The sequence below is a fragment of the Rhincodon typus genome, chromosome 2 (assembly GCF_021869965.1).
Source record: "Rhincodon typus isolate 14 chromosome 2, sRhiTyp1.1, whole genome shotgun sequence".
Taxonomy (NCBI): domain Eukaryota; kingdom Metazoa; phylum Chordata; class Chondrichthyes; order Orectolobiformes; family Rhincodontidae; genus Rhincodon; species Rhincodon typus.
The window spans coordinates 43,038,294-43,060,842 of record NC_063333.1 but is presented as its reverse complement, the minus strand read 5'-3'; the positions used below and the strand labels follow the sequence as shown (position 1 = coordinate 43,060,842).

Here is a 22,549-nt window from a genome sequence, read left to right as displayed (position 1 = left end):
CATTGTCCACGAGAAGTCATCTAGGCCATGATAAAAAGCCCTATAAGAATTTCCAATCCAACTTTTCCCCAGTGATTATTAACTCACATTAAGTGGTGGATTTACAGGGATGTCTGCATTGCATGAAGAAAATACACAGCATGAAAAATCCAGGGGCTGTATGAGTACCCACAGGAATATATTAACAATTCTAGAGAGGCCATCCCTATTATCTTATAAACTGTACTCCTGCATAGGGACAATAATCTTTTTCTTCTCTTGGGCAGCCTTCTGGATTGAGGATGATCCATTGTAGTGCTGTGGATCCTGAGGTGACTAAATGGTCAGATGCTGGATCCGAACACCCTGCTGCAGGTAGGGCAGATGGAGTTTGAAGACGTGAGTAGATGAGATACTTGGGTTTTCATATGTTTCTTCCATTGTTAGTGCTTGACCTCCAAGTGAACCTATGGAAGATGCTGATAATGGTTGGCACCTTTGCAAATACTTCCTCTCTGTTTTGTACAGCTCTGAGTTAGAAATTTCCACATGTCAGTGAGTATATTATATTTTCTTGGAGAGACTTTAAGAAGAACATCCTTGAAGCATTTCTTTTGCCCTCCTGGTAACCATTTACTGTGACTAAACTGGATTCCATCTTCTTGTAGACTTATTAGAATTGCGCCATTACTAGAATGCATGATATCCATCTTTCCAAGTACCCAATGCAGTTGCCATCAAACAGCGACCGGATGTTGAACGGTTCTGTCACTTGCCTAAGACGTTTTACTTGTATTTTTGCCATCAATTTTGCCGGTCAGTGATTAATCCCCTCACTTGGGAAAGACTATTAGTGTGTTGAGATATCTTCTGAGTCATTGTAAAGACCATCACAAGTTTTCTCACCTTTCTCCAATAATCTCTTGCCACCGTGAATTTGCATGTTATTTATGTGCAATTTTGGCATTGCAGCATCAGCCTGCTTTTGCATAAGTCCAAATTTGCACCTGTAGCTACACATAATTGGGATAATAGGATGATCTCTGAAAATTAGGTCTGCCTAAAACCTCCTTGAAACCATTACAACCATAATCAGGAAATGTATTTGTATTCACTTATATAAAAATGTATCCACTGGGAGAAAACATCATTTATTTCTGTTGTGCAATGGAAACTGATTCCTTCCCATATTAACTCTGGGAAATTCTATAACATTACAGAACATTCACAATTAGTAATATGAATAGAATGTTGAGCTGCAAGATACACAGATTATACAATTTTAAGTAATTGTAAAAATACAATTTGACTCTCAAAATGTTTAGAGTCTTTAATAGTTTACAAATACCTTTTAAAAATACTGCTTAATAATAATAAAAACAAAATTATTTAATAAAAACCTCCTTCCCCCTCATTTAAAGTTCAGAATTGGATTTATCTATGACAACTTTCAATGCCTCACACGATGTCTATCTATCCTAAATTGGATATTAAAATTCCTTGAAATAGTAATTTAAATATATCATAGTTTTTCAAGAAAAATGTCAACAAGATTATACGTACAGCTAGGTAATCATAATTGCATCCAGCGCTGGAGTTCAAATGAAATTGTTCAAATTGCAGTTCAATCACACTACCTGCACTCGTTTGAATCAGCCAGTAGCATTCTGCATTGTGTGAATATGGCATTGGATAGTTGGGTGAGGTAAAACTCCCTGTTGACGTTGTAAGAGTCCCACCACAACCTGAAGAAAAAAAATATATAAATCCTACTCCATTTATGTTAGTGATTAATGAGTGCTTTGCAGTGCTGGAGAAAGTGAATGTCTTAGAAAGACCTTAAGCTATAGGAGCAGAATTAGGCCATTCAGCCCATTGAGTCTGCTCTGCCATTCAATCGTGGCTGATATGTTTCTCGACCCCATTCTCCTGTTTTCTCCCTGTCACCATTGATCCCCCTGCTAATCAAGAACCTATCTATCCCTGTCTTAAAGGCACTCAGTGACTTGGCCTCTGCAGCCTTCTGCAGTAATGAGTTCCACAGATTCGCCACCTGAAGAAATTCCTCCTCATTTCTGTTCTGTAGGGTCATCCCTTCACTCCAAGGTCTTCCCAATTCACAATTGCTAAGAAATAAAAAAGATGTGATTGCATTGCTCAATGCTGTTTATAGGCCACCAACTAGTGAGAAGGATGTTGAGGAACAAACAAAACAAAGAAATTACAGATATGCAAAAATTATGGAGTAGTTATAATGGAACCTAATTCTAACATAACCTCCTTGGTCTTGTACTTTATTTCCCTATTGTGGTGATGATTAAAGTGTCTGTACTTGTTGACAAAGTACTGGGACTGGATGAGGCGCATCTAAGGAAATAGAAGGAAGTGAGAATGGAAATTGCAGAGGCACTGGCAATAAATTTTTCAGCCTTCCTTAGACTCCAGGATGGTGCCACAGGACTGAAAAATTGTAAATATTACAACTTTGTTTAAAAAAATCCAAAGATAAGCCAAGTAACTTGTGTGGTGAGTTAGCACATATATGGTGGATTGAATGGTCTCCTTCTGGACTGTAATAATTCTTTGATTTTGCCCTGGGTAGTGCAACAACTGAGTATTCTGACGAGGTTGAGTAGACGAATTTAAAATCAGATTTCTCATTTATGCCTTGCATGTATACAAATCTTAAATACATCAATAATTGTGAGCCATTTCAGAAATATGGGTACAAATAGCACATCCATACATGTCAGCACTAGTCCACTTGATCAGCACTTAGCAAAGAGTACAACATTCACGTCCTACACCATCATCATACTGTATTTGTAATGTGTGCTTTCCACAGAATGCGTTGCAGCAAGCTATAATGGCTTCTCAACTGCACTTCTCAAATTCGTGCTCACCATCATCTAAAAGTGCAAGGTGTCTACAAACTTGGGGGTAGCAACATCTTCAACCATCTTCAACTACTTTATCTCCATCCGTAATGTAGTAGTGGGGCTATTCACTAATTACATAACCTTCATCTTAATTCACAAATTATCAGATAAGGAAGCAATTCATACTTGCTTTTGACAAGACCTGGACCTGGGCTGATTAGTGACAGTTCATACCTCATCCAAACCTTTATGTATCTTCATTGGTTCAAAATGCTGAAACATCCTACACAAGAGGTTTGTGAAAATGTTTGATTCTTTTGTGCTTTGTCATTCAAATTGCATATAAATAAGGCATACCCCTTTGCCCAAACTAAAGCAATTCTATCAATCTGAAATTAATGTTTGATATGCTTCTTTTCACGTGATGCTATTACCTGTGGTAGTGCCATCCCAATGAGCCTTAAATACACGATATTGAAGAGTGTTATCTGATTTAAATTTAATCCATAGCTGATTGCTGTGGGATGTGATAAGTGGTGGGGCTTTTGATCCACAATACTGTCCGACAAAGGGGGAGGTTTCATATCCACCATTTCTGAAATAAACAAGTGGTTATTTCAGGTTAAGAACCCTTTGATCTCAAATGTTACACATTTGGGCATCTACAAGAATGAATGCGTTTTTGTATGGAGTGCTTAATGTTTTGCTAACAAATGCTAACAAAATTCAGTAGTATCTTCTATTCTCAATGCAACATTATCTGCAATGTAAGCAAGTAAATAAAAATGAATACTTTACAGTTTCAACAATTAAGTTTCATTTCAAAGATCCCACACAAACACGTGAAATGCAAACATATTCGGTACTGTAGCTTTTAAGCATATCATGTCAGCTTTTGGAGATTTGGGGTAATATTTGTACTGAGTGATAATTACACTGAGAGATCATTTTGTGGATGGAAGCACTCATGTTTACATGGAAAACGATAGCCATCCTGCCACAAAAGAAATCTGTAGAATCAGGTCTAGATATTAAAGAAATGTGTAATTACATTTCCTGCTGCTAACATACTCAAAAGGTTGAGTATAATTGTGAGAAATTAAAGAGTTAATATACATGAAAGTTTACAATCTGATCACTGCCCAGAACATTGGAGTGAAACCACTTCCCATCATCCCCCCACTCCAAGGTTTATAAAAAGCTGTAGGAAGTTAGTTAAAGAGAAGTCAGCAGTTTTCCTTATATTCCACATCAGTTATGGTTGTGACAGGGACTATCAAAACAGGGATGTTTTCCCAGGTGAACTTGTTGGAGGTAGTTTGCTCCCACCTTTGTCTTTGCTAGTCTTAGGCCCATCTAGTTGTTAGTGATAGTGGATAGACCGTCTTAAGAGTAGATAAAGAAGTATTGTTCTTAGATAACAGTAGCATGATAGTAATAAGTACAAGTAAGTTTGGATAGGCATAATTGGACCTTAGGGAGTTGGTACAGATCCATCTGTTCCATCCAAAAGCTAGAGTGGAATACCTTGTCTTCACCTACAGGGTGCGTGACATCAGTGCAATGGGGCTGTCACATGAATAATAATATTGAGATGGAGACAGGATATGAGTTTCAAACACCTTTATCAGACTTTGACTTTGAATAATAACGAAATACAGAACCCATGTGGAAATCCAATCAAAACCCCTTTTAGTGATGAATCTTCCCCTAAGAAAATCTATCTCTCCAAGTCAAATATCAGCAATTTTCCCTTTGAACAAAAACTTTCTTTCACTTTTTTTACAATTTGGTACTCAGTAACTCTTGCAATCATGCTCATAGTTTTATAATTTTATTTATTATAGCAGCTTCTTGAAATGCAGACAGATTATACACTTTTTAATAAAGGACACAGGAATTGAGGTGCCAGCACATGGTAGAGACTCAAAATCTCAAATCAGGGCAGGCTTTGCAATAAAATGCATTCCAAGGTGCAATTGCTGTTTCAGGAATTATTCTCTTGCATAATTCTACTTGTCCTACCTCTTCAAAAATTCATTGATGATACGACAAGATGAATACCCATGGCAGAAATCAGGTGACCGAGCCATTTAATAATGACCGAAATATGATTGAAGAAGGTTTGTATGAGAAAGATAGTTTCAATGCTGTAGATTCTAGGCAACACTTATGACTCGATTCTCTTGCATGGATAAAGGGCTGTTGTAAAGCAGACAAGGGTGTCATAAAGTTATGGAAATCAGGATTTCATTGCATAAATGATCCTGGTGATCTTTTAATTGCATAATAAGTGAGGAAGGTCATTATGATTGCATGTAAAGATAATGGAAGCAGATTCAAAAGAACTTAAGATAAGATATTACTAAAATGCTAGAGCCTATTATGAAGGATGTGTTAACATCAACTTCAAAAATATCAATGGGATTGGTCAAAGTCAATATGAGAGGGAAATTGTGTTTGACAAATCTACTGGAGTAAATTTTAGAATAGATAAGGGAGAAACAGTCGATGAGCTGCATTTGGATCTTCAGAAAGCTTTTGATTAAAGTTCCACAAAAGAGGTTAGTGTGCAAGATAAAATCATGCGGGATTGGAGGAAATGTGCTGGCATGGATTGAGAATTGATTAACAAACAGTGTCAAGAGATGATCTTTTCTGGAGTGGAAAGCAGTGAATAATGGGGCACATCAGGGATTTGTACTTGGACCCCAGCTATTCAAACATATATCAATGATTTGGATGACAGAATCAAATGTAATATTTTCAATTTTGCTAACATGAAACTAGGAGGAATTGTGTGCCACGAGGAGGAAGTAGAAGTCATGGGGGTTTATTGGGGGCATGAATTGGCATTGGATTGGCATGCAATGTATAATGGACCTCGGGGAAGTAGATGAAGGTATGAGGGTAAAGGTCCAGAAACCAAAACAGGCCTTATAACCAGCCCATGGCATTCAAAACCATTCCCCCATCCCCAGACACTAACCATCACTCCTCCTGGTCTCTTCTAAGCGCTGCAGTCAGTAAATTTAACTTCATCACACATATTTCTGTGATGTGAAAATCACATGGGCACTTATTATTGAGCTGGGTCTGGAACTATGTGCCTTGTTAGCCAAATTCCAACCTTAATAGTTTCATTTGAAACAGAAATTCTTGCCCTTGCGATCTATGTAGAAAGTATAGCATAAAGTTTGCATCACTTATTTTCATGTTGAATACATTTATTGATCCAAAGAAACTGAACTCTACATCACACATCATTTCCTAATCATTACTAAATTAACATCCAGCTGACCCTTTGAAGAGTGTATGGAATTGGAATATCTAATTGCTTAATCAAGGCAATAAAGACACCTACCTAATTTCAACATAGCCAGAAGTACAGGTTTGATATCCATCTAACTGAAAGTGAGTAAAGTTGAGCAGAATTTGCTTGTTGTTTTCCACATTGATTGTGTAGATGCACTCTTGATTACGAGAGTAGCCATTTGGATAGTTTGGAGAGGTTAATGTACCAATTAATTCGAAGAATTCTTCTCGACATACTATGTGAAAGAAAAATGATTACTGTAACATAAGTTTGTATATTACTGCACTGTTGTGTAGTTTAATCTAACCATCAACTATGGGATAGAGAAACATAATTAATAATCCCCCACAGACACAATGGGCTGAATGGCCTCTTTATGCGCAGTAACCTATAGCTATTTAATCCTTGAAACTATGGACAGCCCTTTCAAATTATCTTACTGTCATGATGCTCAAGTGATAATATATTCAGAATGTTACCAATTCGAATGAGATGGAAAATGTTGACCATAGTTTGGAAATATCATTTGATCGAACCCCACAGTGGACTGTTTTGATTCAGTCAATGCTGGGAAAACAGGATTGATAGTCATATTCTTTAAATCTACTGCATCACAACTACTGTGAGAAATTGTGTAATGTAAATTGAGATGATGGCATCTTTTCAGTCCTGTAGCATAGGATTCACAATCTTGTAGCACTTCAGCTTGCAAACTACACCTCACTTAACTTTGAGAATGGTTTTCCTGTCAGGAACCCAGAACTTGATTTTCGCACAAGTCAAAAAAAATTATGTATATTTATACTGATGCCTATTTAATAGATGTTCCATTCAAGACTGCTTTTAATTCTTAACAAGGCATAAAGTTAAACTTGTCAATCTCACAAAAGCAACATGCTGGGAAGCCCTCCCCACTTAATTGTCACCCATGCATTGATGCTGCTCCATATCAAAATTGTTCACATTATTTCACCAGGTATATGACTATTTGCAATCCTAACTCTAATATTGGCGAGGCAAGAAGAGTGGGAGTTCTAACAGTTGAGGTCACCAACTTGGTCCCACCTTTTCTTACCCCACTAGGTACAGTGGCATCAGACACTGTAAGAGATTCCATATCTCTTAAGAACAAGTAGAAATTCTTACTTAAATCTGTTGATGCCAGCCTAACATGAACAGATTCCTGCATTTTTAAAATGGCTTTGAGTGTGCACCAATGAGGATATTTGATCACTGCCTCATTTGTAACGATTAGTATTTCATAATAGAACCTGTAAGCAATTTTCTCTTCAATTTATGTTTGACTTTAAAAGTTAAATCATGATTTACTGTCTCATTATATTCAGCTTTTACAGATAGCTTTATTTGATCATTTGGATTGCTTTCATTGCTGTACTGAAGAAAGACTTTCTGCTTCAACAGACCATGTTCAACACAACTCAGAACTCACACATTTTACTTTTATATGTCCAAATCCAGCAACATGTTAACTGTTGTACAGTTACTAGTCACATGAAACTCTGAATATATGTTGGCTGTTTTATATCATTGTGCACACATTTAGAAATGAAAGAAAAAGAATCCTTTTGCTGTGCATTTTTTGCAATGGAAAATCAAACCAATCCAGACTGTGGCCACAAATTGTGTGATTTTATCCTGCTGCCTTTCATTAAGCTCTGGAATATCAGCCAACAGTGCAAACGGAGCACAAAGCACTTTTGTGCAGTTCTGGAAGCATGAAACCATAAAATCATAATGTGCACAGGATGCCAGAACTTTTCCTGCAGTTTAGTGCATAGTTTAGGAAAAAACTTTATGAGTCACTGCATGAGCTTCTACTTGGAAGTTGTCCACTGTATCCAAATGTCAAAATTTGCACCCATTAATGAAGATATTAATAATGGTCAGTGTTAACCATTGTTCCCGACTACTGATAAAATTCTTTCTGTGAAACAAGAGCCACTGCTATACTAAGGGAACTGCCATAACTGTTTGGTCAATCTGATTCCATTGCAAGAGTTTAACGCTGTTTTTCCCGTAAGTACCCAGCCTCTCAGTGCTCTCATCTGCTTCTTTTTGTTATATTGCTTGCAGCTGATTTGCAACGGATCAGACCATAATGGTTTTTGAGCTTTGTGTTTGATGTGAAATCAAAAAGATAGTTGGCACATATTTGTTATGCCAATAATAATCCTGTTTCAACAGACCCACAGAAATTACAGTAAATGCCGCCTTTGTTACTAAAACACCAAATAGACCATAACAGAAGCTGTCTCCTAAGTTCTTCCAGTTAGTCATAGCATATTTTCAGGGTGTCTCCATTCCAAACATAAAATATATCAACTATCTCAAAACTCATTTTTAATATTTTCCTTTTGATTCACATTCTGAGGCCTCAAATTCAGACCAACACTTTAGAGACTTTGAAACTATTTTACAACAATATTTAAAAATTAGTTTTGCTACTTTCAGAAAATATTAAAAATAAACAATCACTTAAGCTTATCTTAGTTGTTATCTATTTACTTGAAGTGCATGGTAAATCTGTTTAGTGTAGTCTCCGTATGCATTAAGAATGTTCATGAGAATGTACACAGTATAAGACCTGAAAACACTTGGCAGTTCACTTGGCCACACCCAAAATGCTCATCTGACCAATTCTAAAATTGTTTTACATATAAGGACAAAAGTGAAACAATGAATTCTAGGCTCCATTTTGTGCCCCGCCCTGACATTTCAATCCTGATGATTAATGATTGAAAGCCAGTTTTTGCAAGACACAAGACTCGTATGCAAAATATATTTACCAGCTTACACCCAACAGAACTGTAGGAAATGTTATTCTTATGACATGGTGTGGTCTTTTAGTCATTGAATTTAAAAGATCTATTGGAATGCTAACCAAACGCTATGGTCACTTAAATGCAATATGATTTTCTGTCTTTTCTGTCATGCTTCCTGTTGTGAACATATTGATTCATGATGAAGTGTACTTCACCATTTCTCCATTTGTTTGATATGGACATTGTGTCACTGAATCACTGAACGTTAAAGGTTATTTATCCATAACTATTCTCTTGAATACTTCTTGCACCTTCCTCACAGCTTACATTTTCATTCATAGGTAACATTAATAAAAGTCTCACAGATTGTAATTGTTGCACATACATCATTATACCCAATAAGAGCTGTATGCGCATATCTGATACTTTTCTACTATGCTACACGTGAAATATATCTCCCATTATCTCTCATGAATGAGGAAAAGGTGGAGAAATTTGATGGATCAAGACTAGATGAAAATGTAGAGTTGGGGAAGTAAGTTGGTACATATTAGTTGCAAGTTCATGTTGATTATCTGCTTCTCTTTAATCTTTTCCTTCTGTGGTTTGTAATAACTATCAGCAAAGCAAACAACGAAACTCCTATATTTCTTCTTTTACTGCAACTCTGCTGACCAAAAGAGCAACAATAACCTTTTTTGTTCTTTTTACCTCCACTACATGTTACTAAGAAGGAATACAGCCTTGTCAACATTTCAGAGCAGACAGAAGTCACTCAATCTCTCCTGGGCACAGGGATATTTGCCCTTAGGCAGTGAACCAGAGTGGAGTATACCAAATGAAAGGAAAAGCATAAGTGAGCAGGAAGATCTGTTGATTGCATGAAGAAGAATGGTGTTAGCTGGATTTCTGGGATGTGACAACCCCTGATTGAACTATTTGTAAAACGACCCTATAAGTTTAGCTTTAAAAAGTGCTGTTTCTGGATCTTGAGGGATTAATGCAGGCACCGGGGCTATGTCAAATAATAAGCTGAAGATGACAGCTCAACTGGATAAATCCATCAACAGCATGTTTAGGTCATTGAGGAAGGCTTTGGAATTCTGCCATCTTCCTTGAACATGTGGAAGTTCCAGTTGTCATTTACATCAGACAAGATCATACACGGTCATCATACGCGATCTCACTGAGCTCAATGTGACCATCAAGTTCTGCTTTCCCATGAAGAGTGTCTAATGTCATCAAGTTGGTAAAAGGAGTCAATGGCAATGGTGTGGTCCAGCCAGATTGTCACATATGTGAGCTGCTAATTAGCCCGCTTCAACGTCTGGATATATGACAGAAAGTGTATGTGGGGCAGATGACCATATAGCCATACCCAAGATACATCAAGACTCACTCTCATTCCACGAGATCCATATTAGCGCCAAAGTGAAATCCAAGGCACCCTCCCTAATGAACCTTTCCTAGCAAGAGGAGACAAGAATGTACCAAAAAAAAGGCTCTCAAAAGTGACTTTTAGAAGCAGTATAAGCAAACTGTCACATTACTGTACTGACAGAAGTTCTTGGCCATCTGTTGGTACAGCACTGAATGATACATCAATCCAAGAGTCCCTTGCATTAAAGATCAGTATTTTTCCTCTCTATTTATTCCTTCCACCAGCTCAGCTCCCAAAGGAGCAGACAGGGTTCAAGAGGAAGCACAACTGCACAAATTGTTGCACCAAATGTACAAATCTCTTGGAAGAAAATGATATGATTGTACTCAGTTTAAACAAGGATGTTTACTTTTAAAGAGACTTAAACGTTTAATTTAGGTAACACCAAATGTATTAGTGATCAAGTACAGTCAATGATAATGGACAGCATGTTATTGTTTGGGCCACTGAATTGTGATTAATAAGTTGAAAATATTTGTCAAGATGCCAAATTCCACATTTAGTCTGGCCAAATGTCTGGCCAAACAATAGCTGTTGCAGTATTTCTAGCAGTGACTTGTATTTATCCATTTTATTCTCCTTATACAAGACTAGAATTGGCACTAGATTATCCAGACAAATTCCCATGCTGATCAACTTTCTTACTGTAAATAACCACAGAATTATACAAAGGTTATGGGACAGTAGAGTATATTCAGCCCATCGTATCTCTGCCAGTAAAATAAGCAGTTAATAAAAAGACAATCTTAGGAAAAGCAATGGAAATTAGGTCTGGCTTGAGCCACTGCAGCATACAATGCCATTTTCAAAATATAAATCCAGTAAGACAAGCAATTGCGATCAACACTCATAGAATCCCTATAATGTGGAAATGGGAAATTTGGTCCATTGAGTCCACACTGACCCTCCAAATTTGAGGAAAACAACTCTAAAATCTAGTTGATAAAATAACTCTTGCCTTTACTTAGGGAGACTGGCAGCACTAAGCTAAAACAAAATAAAATGGCTCACTTCATCAGGAAATCATTTTCAAAAATTTGAATAGCAATAGGGATATAATGAAGGCTTTCAGGTCAAAAGAAACCTTCATTTGAATTCAAGATATTTTAGATTGCAGAACTATGCTCATTGTGAAACTTGACAGTAGACCTGTTTATATGAATGTGTGACCTCCCCTGCCAAACGTCATGCATGAACTTTTAAAGTTAAGTCATTTCAACATATATGTAAGTTACAAGGGCTCAAATGAATATTCAAGTTTAGAGGTCAATTATGTCTCAGGACACTGAGAGAAACTAGGACATTGCGTTTATCAACAATCATTACAAGGCAATCACTAACAATAGGTTTGGAAAACAGCCAAATTGGTGTTTTTAATCAAAGATGGCAAATAGCTACTAGCACCTTTGGAATCTATTTCAATTCTGTGTAAAATAAGGATCATTGCCAGGGGTAAAATTGAAGATTGTCTGTGCATCTATAACTTAGTAAGTGGCAGATAGAATACAATGTTGGAAAGTGCGAGGTTATGCACATTGGTAGGAAGAAGACATGCATAGTCCATTTTCTAAATGGGGAAAGGCTTTGAAAATCTGAAGCACAAAAGGACATAAGAGTCCTAGTTCAGGGTTCTCTTAAGCTTAATATGCAGGTTCACTTAGCAATTAGGAAGCCAAATGCAATGTTAGCATTCATTTCAACATGATTAGAATATAAGAGCAGGGATGCAATGCTGATGCAGTATAAGGCTCTAGTCAGACTGTATTTGCAACATTGTGAACATTTTGGGCCCCATACCTAAGGAATTATGTGCTGACTTTGCAAGGGGTCCAGAGAAGGCTTGCAAGTATGATCCCAGGGATGAAGGGTTTGTCATATGAGGAATAATTGAGCGCTCTGGGTCTGAGCTCAATGGAGCTTAGAAGGATGATGGGATATCTCATTGAAACTTACAGAATATTGAGCAGCCTGGATAGAGAAGATATGGAGATGATGTTTCTAGTAGTAGGAGAAACTAGGACCTGAAGGCACAGCCTCAGAGTGAAGGGATGGCGCTTTAGACCTCAGATGAGGAGGAATTTATTCACCAGAGGGTGGTTAATCTGTGGAACTTATTGTCACAGCAGGCTGCAGAGGCAAGCTATTGGGTGTATTTAAGACAGAAATAGATAAGTTCTTGATTAGTAAAGGGATCAAGAGTTATGTGGAGAAGGCGGGAGAATGGGGTTGAGAAACATATCAGTCATAATCTCTGGAGCAGACTCAATGGGCTGAATAGCCTAATTCTGCTCATATATCTTATGGTCTTGTGGTATAAGTACAATCAACGTCAATTCAAAAGGTGAAAATCCTGTCCATTTTAAAATCAGAATTCTCAACAAATTAAAAGCTTAAACTCCTGTTACTTCAACTCAAAAAATTGTGTGAAATTGCAGTGTGCCATGCTGGTAAAATGGCTTCCCACTTGTTCTCCCATTATTTTCAGAGCAGTTACATACAGATATTAGTTTAACTCTTGGGCAAAAAGAAACTCTTATCATGATTTAATTCTTCGTACTCTCAGCCTATAGAAAATTTCAAGCTTACACACTGTAGCATCTGTCACTGCTACTACAAATACCACCTCAGGGCAACTTTGCTGACATGACTTAATAAAGTAATCGTAATGGATGCAGGTTTTGGTTTTGGCATATCCACTGGAGGAAGCTTTCTGCTTTGTCATCACTAAGAGGACAGTATAACACAGCTGCAAAGAAATAAGTGGAAATGTGGGGGACTTTTTGTGGTTCCTATTGTTAATCACTTCTGCACTCAAAATGTTCATAACGAAAGTTTTTCATTTATAATTACTTAGATCTATCACAATTTTAATAGAATCAATGCATTAGTGATGAATACTCTGTTCTACATCCATTTTGTTCTGTATTCAAAGTCAAATAAAAGGCAACATCTATACTTCTAAATATCGAGTTCTAACAATGACTGCTCAACATACATGAATGAAATAATCATTTAGTAGAACAGAACCTGAACATTGCTGAAAAAAGACACATTTTATCAAAGATCTTCATATTGTGCTCGTCTGAACAATTCACAAGAATACAATAATGGGGAAAAACAACACCTATAATGTATGAGAGGAGAGGGTTGAGAGGTTGGCAATAGATTCTCATTGGCAGAGGCATTCCTACAGAGAATGTAGCTATTAATGATGACTGACAGTTAATGTCCAGGCTTTGTTTAGATTTCAAAGTAGAGAGGGTTCATGTCGTGTAGTGGTGTATCTCTAAGCCAGAAGGCCTGGGTTCAATTCCCATCTGTTCCAGAGTTGTGTAATAACATCACTGAACAAGTTGATTAGAAATTTTCTAGATTTCAAATCAGGCAGACCAGGTCTGATTGCTCAAGACATTACCCTGATAAATGAACTAGCAAATGACTGTCACCTATATTTTCAGTTGAAACAGATTCAATAGATGCACATCCCATTCTGTCTGCAATCAACAAGGCTCTGTGTATTAATGAATATAGCTTCTATTTCATGCAAATGAGCCATACTGCAAACCCAATTAACAATCCTAAATTGGTTGTCGGTGTAATTATTCATGCAGTCATGATAATCCAGTAAATCTTGTCCAACTGCAAAATCAAAGTTAATGGTGGACAATTGGTGTTGCTGAACAATCAAAGTCAACTTGCCAGATTTGAAATCTAAATAAAGCTTGGTAATTGATAGTCAATCATCATTAGCTGCTGCATTCTCCATGGCCATGCCTCTACTAATCAGTGTCCACTTACCAACCAATCAGCCCTCTCCTCTCTTACAAAGTAAATATTGGTCTTTTCTGTATCGATATTCTAGCAAATTGTTTTGATGAGTGCAAGACGAAAATCAAAATGTGCCTTATTTCAGCAATACTTGAATCTGTTAAATTTTTGGTTAAAAATCTTTGGTTGCATGCAAACCTTCTTCTGTGGTGAGTGCTGAGGTATTTGATTTCCCTCTTCTATTGTCAAGAGCAAGATATTCTCCGTATGCCTCTTCCTGTATTTGTTTATCATGCTGAGTCTCACACGTGTAAATCTCTATTGTTTCTGTAATGGTATAGCCAAATACAGTTCCTTTCTCTATGTGCTAGAGATGAAGTAGGTAACATGAGTTTTGTCAGTTATATATCATGTCCATCCAAATGTTCATGTATCATGGCTAATATGCACCTTAATTCTGTTTATCCACCCTTGACTATCTCCTTTGGTACCCATAACATTTCAATTGACCCAAAATCCAGAGCAGTTTGATCAAAGGTTTCCAGATTTCCATTACTGTTTGAGTGAAGAAGTGCATCCTGTTTTCAGATCCCTCTCAGTGTTGATGATGACATCCCACATATATTGCTGAACAGTAGTAATAAAATTCAATAATGATTCAGTTTGTTTTACCTTTACAGCAAAAGAGATTAAAAGAACATAGGACTTAGGAGCAAGAATAGTTTAGGTTAGATGGGCTTCAGATTGGTTTCACAGGTCGGCGCAACATCGAGGGCCGAAGGGCCTGTACTGCGCTGTAATGTTCTATGTTCTATGTTCTATGTTCTATGTTCTACATCATTTGGTCTTTCAGCCTGCTCCACTATTTGGTCATATTATGGCTGATCTGTTGTGGGCTCATCTCCATTTTCCTGTATACACCCATAACCCTTGACTCCCTCTGTAAACAGCATTCAGATCACACCAATTGTGGGTGCCACTACTCAATTAGCCTTTTCTAGAAAAGACTATATCTGCAGATGGAGGTATGTGACATGCTGCATTTTGGAAAGGCAAAATCAGGGTAAGACTTATACGCTTAATGGTAAGGTCATGGGGAGTGTTGCTGAACAAAGGGAGTTTGGAGTGCAGATTCATAATTCCTTGAAAGTGGAATTGCAGGTAGACAGGATAGTAGAGGATGTATTTGGTATGTTTACATTCATTAGTCAGTGCATTGAGTATCAGAGTTGGGAGGTCATATTGTGGTTGTACAGGACATTGGTTAGACCATTATTGGAATACTGCGTGCAGTTCTGGTCTCCCTGCTAATAGGAAGGATGTTGTGAAACTAGAAAGGGTTCAGAAAAGATTTACAATGATGTTGCCAGGGTTGGATGGTTTGAGCTATAGGGAGAGGCTTAATAGGTTGGGGCTATATTCCCTGGAGTGTCAGAGGTTGAGAGGTGACCTTATAGAGGTTTATAATATCATGAGGGGCATGGATAGAGTAAATAGGCAAGGTCTGGAGTCCAAAACTAGATGCCATAGGTTTAAGGTGAGAGAGGAAAGATATAAAAGGGACCTAAGGAGCAACATTTTCATACAGAGGCTAGTGCGTGTATGGAATGAGCTGCCAGAGGAAGTGGTGGAGATTGGCATAATTACAACATTTAACAGGCATCTGGATGGGTATATGAATAGGAAGAGTTTAGAGGGATATGGGCCAAATGTTGGCAAATGGGACTAGATTTATCTCGGATATCTGGTTGGCCTGGATGAATTGGACCAAAGGGTCTGCTTCTGTGCTGTACATCTCTATGACTCTATGACTCCAATATTTCTGTTAGATGATGTCAGAAACTTGTTATCACTTCTGTACTAATCATAAACATGTAGATAAGACATTGCTGTGGGTTTGATCTCTTGAGTGGGGTAGATTGTATGGTGCTTAACATAAAAACATAAAAAACCAAGAGGAGCAGGCCATTTGACCACTTGGCCTACTCCATCATTGGAGAAAATGATGTCTGTTCTGATTGTGACATTGAATCCAATTTCCGGCTGCTGCCTTTAAGCTTTGACTCCCTTGCACATCAAAAATCTCTCTAACTCAGCTTTGATTATATTCAATGACTGAGCCTCGACTGTGCTCTGGGGAAGAGAAGTCCATAGATCAGTTAGCCTCTGACAGAAGAAATCCCTACCCCATTTCCCTCATCTGTATCCCCATTTCAACATTTCCCACGATTTAATACATGGTATGCCAATATTAAATATCAAAACACAGCCAAAGCAAGAAAAATGTAGTTACAACTGTCAGGTGCAGGGTATTCAAGTTTAAAGAAACATAACAGCATTATCTGTACCATCACCATGCTGTTCATTATTACAATATTTAGGAAATATTCTACAGTGTAACAACATACCTGAGGAAGCATCAAGAGAATCATAACTTGCTGCGAATCCCTGAAAGGCTATGCTTGAATCAGACACAAACAGAAGGCTCATCAAACTGCCACTGCTGGTCACAGAAGGAGGAACAGACCTTCCGCAGAACCTACAGTATGTGAAAATGTTGACTTTACTATCAAGAATGTTAGCTTTCTTCAACAATTAAAGCAAACATGTCACTTTAAAACCAATAATAGTTGTATTTTCCATAATCACACAGAAGGTTTTTTTTTCAGTATACAATGTGAACATATAGAGTGTTGGTGGCTATTGGGAAAACACACAAGATCAAAAATGTGTTATGTCACAAATGGCAAAATGCAAGTTTCCACGCTTTTTTGTGGAAGTTCATTCAAGGCAAGCAAGCCTTTACCAAAAAAAGAGCTCTGGAAACCAGTTTAAAACTCACATGACGAACACTAAAGGATTTTGTCTTATGTAAATCAATTACAAGTGACAGTTATTAACTGTGAGGAGAGACTGTTCCATTCTCCCAGAAATAGTCTTTTTACCCTGAGTAATTGAAACAAATTTGAAAGGCAAACAGCAATCTGGTTAGTTGCTTCCTTACATAACTTGCTGAAGTTCCTGCCCATTACATTCATTATTATATAACTATGAATGCTGTTTTCTGATGTCTTAATAGCCAATCAAGAATAGAATTTCCGTTTAATGGTAAAGCAAGATACAATATAAACTAAGCATCAAAAAGAATTCTATGGCTTATTGCCTTTTTTATTTTGCCTACATGTAATTACATTTACTAACTATTTCTAGATTCTCCATCGCTCCTGATAAGACAGCCATAGAGGTAGACAAGTACAGATTTTTTTTTATTCACATGGAAGATTTCCGGTCCATGTCTGATAAAATTGCCTAACAAATTTCATACCTCCCCATCTTGACCCCTACAATCTTACCATTGCCAAATAAATTATTTGGGTGAGATATGCTGAGGCCAGCTGCCCTTTAAAATGAGTGAGGAGGTTAAATCAATTGTTTTGAGACTTGTATGTTCAGAAGAATTGGATTATAAAAGTTTTCCTTCACTTAGACTCTGTCACAAATAGAATTGGATAATGACAGCATATCAGTATATCCCTAAATTGATTAGCTAATAATTCACAATTTAGTACCATGCTGACAGATGCTAAATAATAACATCTCTGTTTTAGAGGCATTTAGCAATGTTGAATACTCAGGGAATGTGATTAATTATTAGGGACACCAGGCACAAAACTTAAAAGTTTATCATTTCTTACCTTCCTATTAGTCTGCCAGAAATAATGGGACCATTATCATACACTTCGACATAATCCTTGGTGCAGTTCATGTGATATTCAAGATCAAAGAAATCGAATGTGAGACGAATGACATTTCCAGGCTGAACTGAGATATACCAGATGCATTTGGCACCGTGTGGATAATCTGTCGGATATCCAGGGCTAGAAATGGTACCTACTGGTTTTGTCAGAAGTTCAGTACATCCTACAAAGAAAATTATTTTTTCATTGATTGTTCCAACAGGGGAGACTGAATCATAAAAGTACTTTTACATTCTTAGTCCTGTCAATTCATTCTATCACTTTCTTTAAATAAAATGTTCATTTTATTTCAAATAAACCAATAAGGATCCAACAGCAGAAAGTGATTCTACTAATCCATTTATACAAGAGTTTACATCAGACCCCTTAGACACAGCAGGTTCTCTGCAAATTTCAGGGTACACAGACATTTCATGTTGTAGATGAAACAATTAATGTTTATAATCTAATATAATAGAAGCCTGTATATTTATAGACTGCAAGGTCCTCCCATAGATACCTTCTAGATCAAGGGGCTCAGATATGTTATTACACTCCTCTGGGTCTTGAACCCAGGCCTCATAGTTCAGAGGTAGGGACACTACAACACCGCCACATTAGCACTTAACATTTCCAGATACGTTACCACTGTAAGGCTCATATTATAAAACTTACAATGCTGCTTTTCTGATTGTTAAAAGTGCTGATCAATATGAATAAAATGGTGCTTTCCACATCCGAAAATGTCAATTGAAGAAGCAAAATGCAATTAACATTCACACATTCTCAAACAAGTCAGTTTAATAATGACATTACTTTAAAAAAAATTTGGAATCCAACTTCAGCCTATGGAATATATTAACTATGCAATATGGAGAAATGAGCTCATGAGCATGAGATTAATTAGAATGTCAAATCCAGCATACTAATTCATATAAATTCCGTAATTTCTGTTCATCAGCAATGCAATATCCTGACAATTGGCCAGTTCCTCTCACCTGCAGAACTATACTGTCCATTCTCTGGTTGTGGGAAATATGAGCAAGTCCACATTTATTGCCAATCCCTTGTTGGCCTGAGGGCATTGAGAGTCAACCATGAAGTGTGAAACTGGCACGATTTGTAGATTAGACAGAATTGGAGTGGTCAGACTTCCTTCCCTGCAGCACAGTCAACAGCTTTCATCACCAATTTTCTATTATTAATGAGTAAATTTATTGAATTCACAACTTACTGTCATGGGATTTGAACTACATAACCTCTGGATTTAGCCCACACCCATAATTACTAAGATATAGACTTATAGAGTTATAGAGTTGTATAGCATTTAAACAGACCCCTCAGTCCAACTCATCCATGCCAATCAAATATCCTAAATTAATCTAGTCCCATTTGCCAGCATTTGGCCCATATCCCAAAAACCCTTCCTATTTGTACCATATTATTTCCTATATGTACCCATTCAGATGCCCTTTAAATGTTGCCATTGTATCAGCTTCCACTGTTCTGAGGAAGGGTCACCAGACCTGAAACATTAACTCTGATTTTTTTCTCTACCGATGCTGCCAGACCTGCTGAGCTATTCCAGCAACTTCTGTTTTTGTCCACTGCTTCCTCTGGCAGCTCATTCCATACATGCATCACTCTCTGTGTGAAAAGGTTTTCTGTTAGGTCCCTTAGTTATCTTCCCCCTCTCATCTTAAACCTATGCCCTCTAGTTTTAGACTCCCCTACCATTGGGAAAAGACATTGGCTATTCACCCAATCCATGCCCCTCATGGTTTTAGACATGTGCATCAGTATCAGGTGCATGGGTTTATAAGCTCAATATCCTACCTCATGCTTAGTACCAGGAGAGTTCACACTACCTTGCAATTTTGAATCCACCGCAGCCGAATTTCTTAAGAAGATTAAAACAAGAGAAAGGAGCATAGATAATATTAATGGAGATATTTTAAATTACCTTTCACAGCTGATCCATACTTGACTTGAAATCCACGGCTACTTATTTTGGAGTCTGTCTTGAACTTGACAAACATTGACCTCTGCATTGACTGGACTATTGGTGGAATGTTGGTACCGCAATATTTACCAATCAGTGGAGAGTCTATCACAGGTCCATCTCTGACCTAGTACCAAACAGACTCATTTCAGATTGGCAACTCATTTGGAGAAAAATGAATAACTCTTTCAAAAGAAAAGCAATTTCTTCATGTAAAAGACATAAAACTCTAAAATGCATACCAAGAATCCAAAACAGAAGTACAGCTTCATACTAAAAGACAACTGCTTTATTAAAAGTATTGAAAGTACTGCTAGGTTATTTCACTATCTTAAATAACTAACGTAATTTCTTGTTGTATAAAGGTGAAGTCTGGACGCTTCTGTTTAAATAGCCTGGACACAGTGAACAACAAAGGATCCCATCCCACAGTTTGGCACGGATGGTAAGAAGGCTCAGCTATTTTTCCACTGACAATATAGATCCAACTGAATTCCTAAGCCATAGCTTTTAGATATTTTCTAATTAACCTGCTTAGAGTTGTAATTACACACCCCTGGAGCAGATGGGGTTTGAACCGAGGCCTCCTGGCCCAGAGGTAGGGACACAAGGGCACTAAGTTTTTCATATGAAGTGGATCAACAAACATCTTTTCGACATTAATAAGCAGTGAACAAGGCTGTAAGAAGGATTTTTTTTGCTTTTGTTATTTAAACATCAGCATTTTAAAAATCAGAGCAATTCCACTTTTGACTTATGTCACAATAATAATAGATTTAAGAAAATTAATTAAATGAAAAGAGACTGCTTGTACTGCTTTTTTTAAAATTATGGCTTACATAAAGAAGAGAATGTACTTTTAAAGATCTTAATGAGGTATGGAAAAATATTTAGGTGGTTCTGTGAAAAGTTAAACAAAAAACACGAAAACAAGCAAAATGCTGATGCATGGTAGAAACAAAATTTGAAAAGTAAACAGAAAATAGCTGTAAATACATTAGTTTGAAAGAGAAGGACAACATATCAGGTGAAACTGTTTGATCAGAACTAAAGAAAACATTGGGCAGAAGCTGCTGCTCTCCCTGGTCGCAGGCTTGTTGGTGGGCGGGATAATTAGTTAGGCAGGATGTTGCCTTACCTGAAACTTACCACCTTCCCACCTCTTCCAGAATTAAGTTCAGGATGGAAAGGCATAAAGTCGGCTTTCTCATTCCAACATCTACTGAGACCTTTAATGACCAATTAAGGACCATTTAAACACTTCATCCCACTGCCTCTGGGATTAACCTAACTGCAAATGGGCCTGTTGCCATGCAGTGCGCATACCAGGTCAAACCATTTGGGCTACTTGTAACCTCAGGGAAGGCAAGGAGTGATCGCTCCTCAATCAAATTCATTCATGAATAAAATGTAGAGTGGGGGCCACTGTGAGCTAGCCTACCCCGCCTTTATGTTCGACCCCATTGCATACATCTACCACAGGCCCATGCTGCAAAACATCTCCCTCATAATTGTGTAACTGTGGCCTGGATCCTCTGTGATCCTGGGATGTCAGGGAAGTGCCCTTCCAGCAGCAGCTATGGGCTTCCCTATGGCTTTGCTGAGGACAAGTGCTAACTGTCACTGATTGGCTGCAAACACTAGCTCCGTAGGCCCTCAGCCAACACGCCAGGGTAAGATTCCAGAGTAAGAACCTCTGGTTGCCTTGTCATTGCCTGATTGGCCCGTAACTCAGTTGGCCTTCCTGGAAAGAGGCATCTTGGGCCTCTTGCTGACTGTTCACTTGGCAAGTGAGATTCCAGCACCTCTACAAGATTCTACCCCCATGTCTGAAATACTTACCTTTCTCTTTCAGATATTCATCAATGTAATGTTCAATAGATAACACAACAAGGCACTGAAAGGGTGAAAACAACCACTCTTGAACTGAGAGAAATGCTGGAAGGACAGTTATTTTAGTTTTGTGTTCTATTCTTAATTACTATTATCTGTCTGGGTGCTAGCATAAAATGTTGTGTTTCAAATGATCAGCGTATTTCTGGTGAATACCTGATCATTTCTGAGGTATGGATAGTAAGCGTTTATGTCAACGATAGTTTCACCTATTGTTTGATTAAAAATCTTTGCTCCCATACCTCCACATAGTCATTGTTGCAGTTTGTAGCATTCTCAATATCAAAGGAAATGAAGTTGAGTGTCACCACTTGTCCTTCTAGTTGGTTGATAACCCACTCACAGGATTTGTCATGCGGGTATGACTTAGGATAATAAGGAGACTCTATCACTCCATTGCCATTCAGTGTGCCACCGCATGCTGTGTTGAAACATCAGGAAACAATTTGGAAACAGTGAAAAAGGAGAGCATTAATGGAATAAAGACTGCAGCTAAAAATGAGTTAATGGAATTCTTTTCCAATGCCTCAGTAGATTACGCATTGCTCATTTGTGGAAAGGAACCACTGATTAGGCAGATTCCAGACTTCCTTCCACCCCTCCCCATTGTGCGAGAAGTTAATTTATTACAGTTGAGATCACTGTACAGTCTCCCAGTGGTGTTGCTGGGCTGGGGCACGGGGAAACCAGCCATAGGTTCCACTCTGTTATTATTCAAAGGGCTGCTGGAATATGTACATGCATGGGTGTT

General features: G+C 37.7%; 1 protein-coding gene across 1 annotated transcript in view; it reads right to left on the bottom strand.

Annotated features, from left to right (window-relative positions):
• Positions 1–22,549, bottom strand: part of cubn (cubilin (intrinsic factor-cobalamin receptor)) — a 266,050-nt gene that overhangs the window by 198,667 nt on the left and 44,834 nt on the right. Inside the window, exons 10-16 of the mRNA XM_048606979.1 lie at positions 22,041–22,219; positions 19,867–20,032; positions 17,862–18,087; positions 16,575–16,705; positions 6,223–6,409; positions 3,293–3,453; positions 1,543–1,724 (exon numbers count right to left, since the gene is read on the bottom strand). Coding sequence (XP_048462936.1) covers positions 1,543–1,724; positions 3,293–3,453; positions 6,223–6,409; positions 16,575–16,705; positions 17,862–18,087; positions 19,867–20,032; positions 22,041–22,219 — 1,232 coding nt within the window. The remainder of the gene's footprint in view (positions 1–1,542; positions 1,725–3,292; positions 3,454–6,222; positions 6,410–16,574; positions 16,706–17,861; positions 18,088–19,866; positions 20,033–22,040; positions 22,220–22,549) is intronic.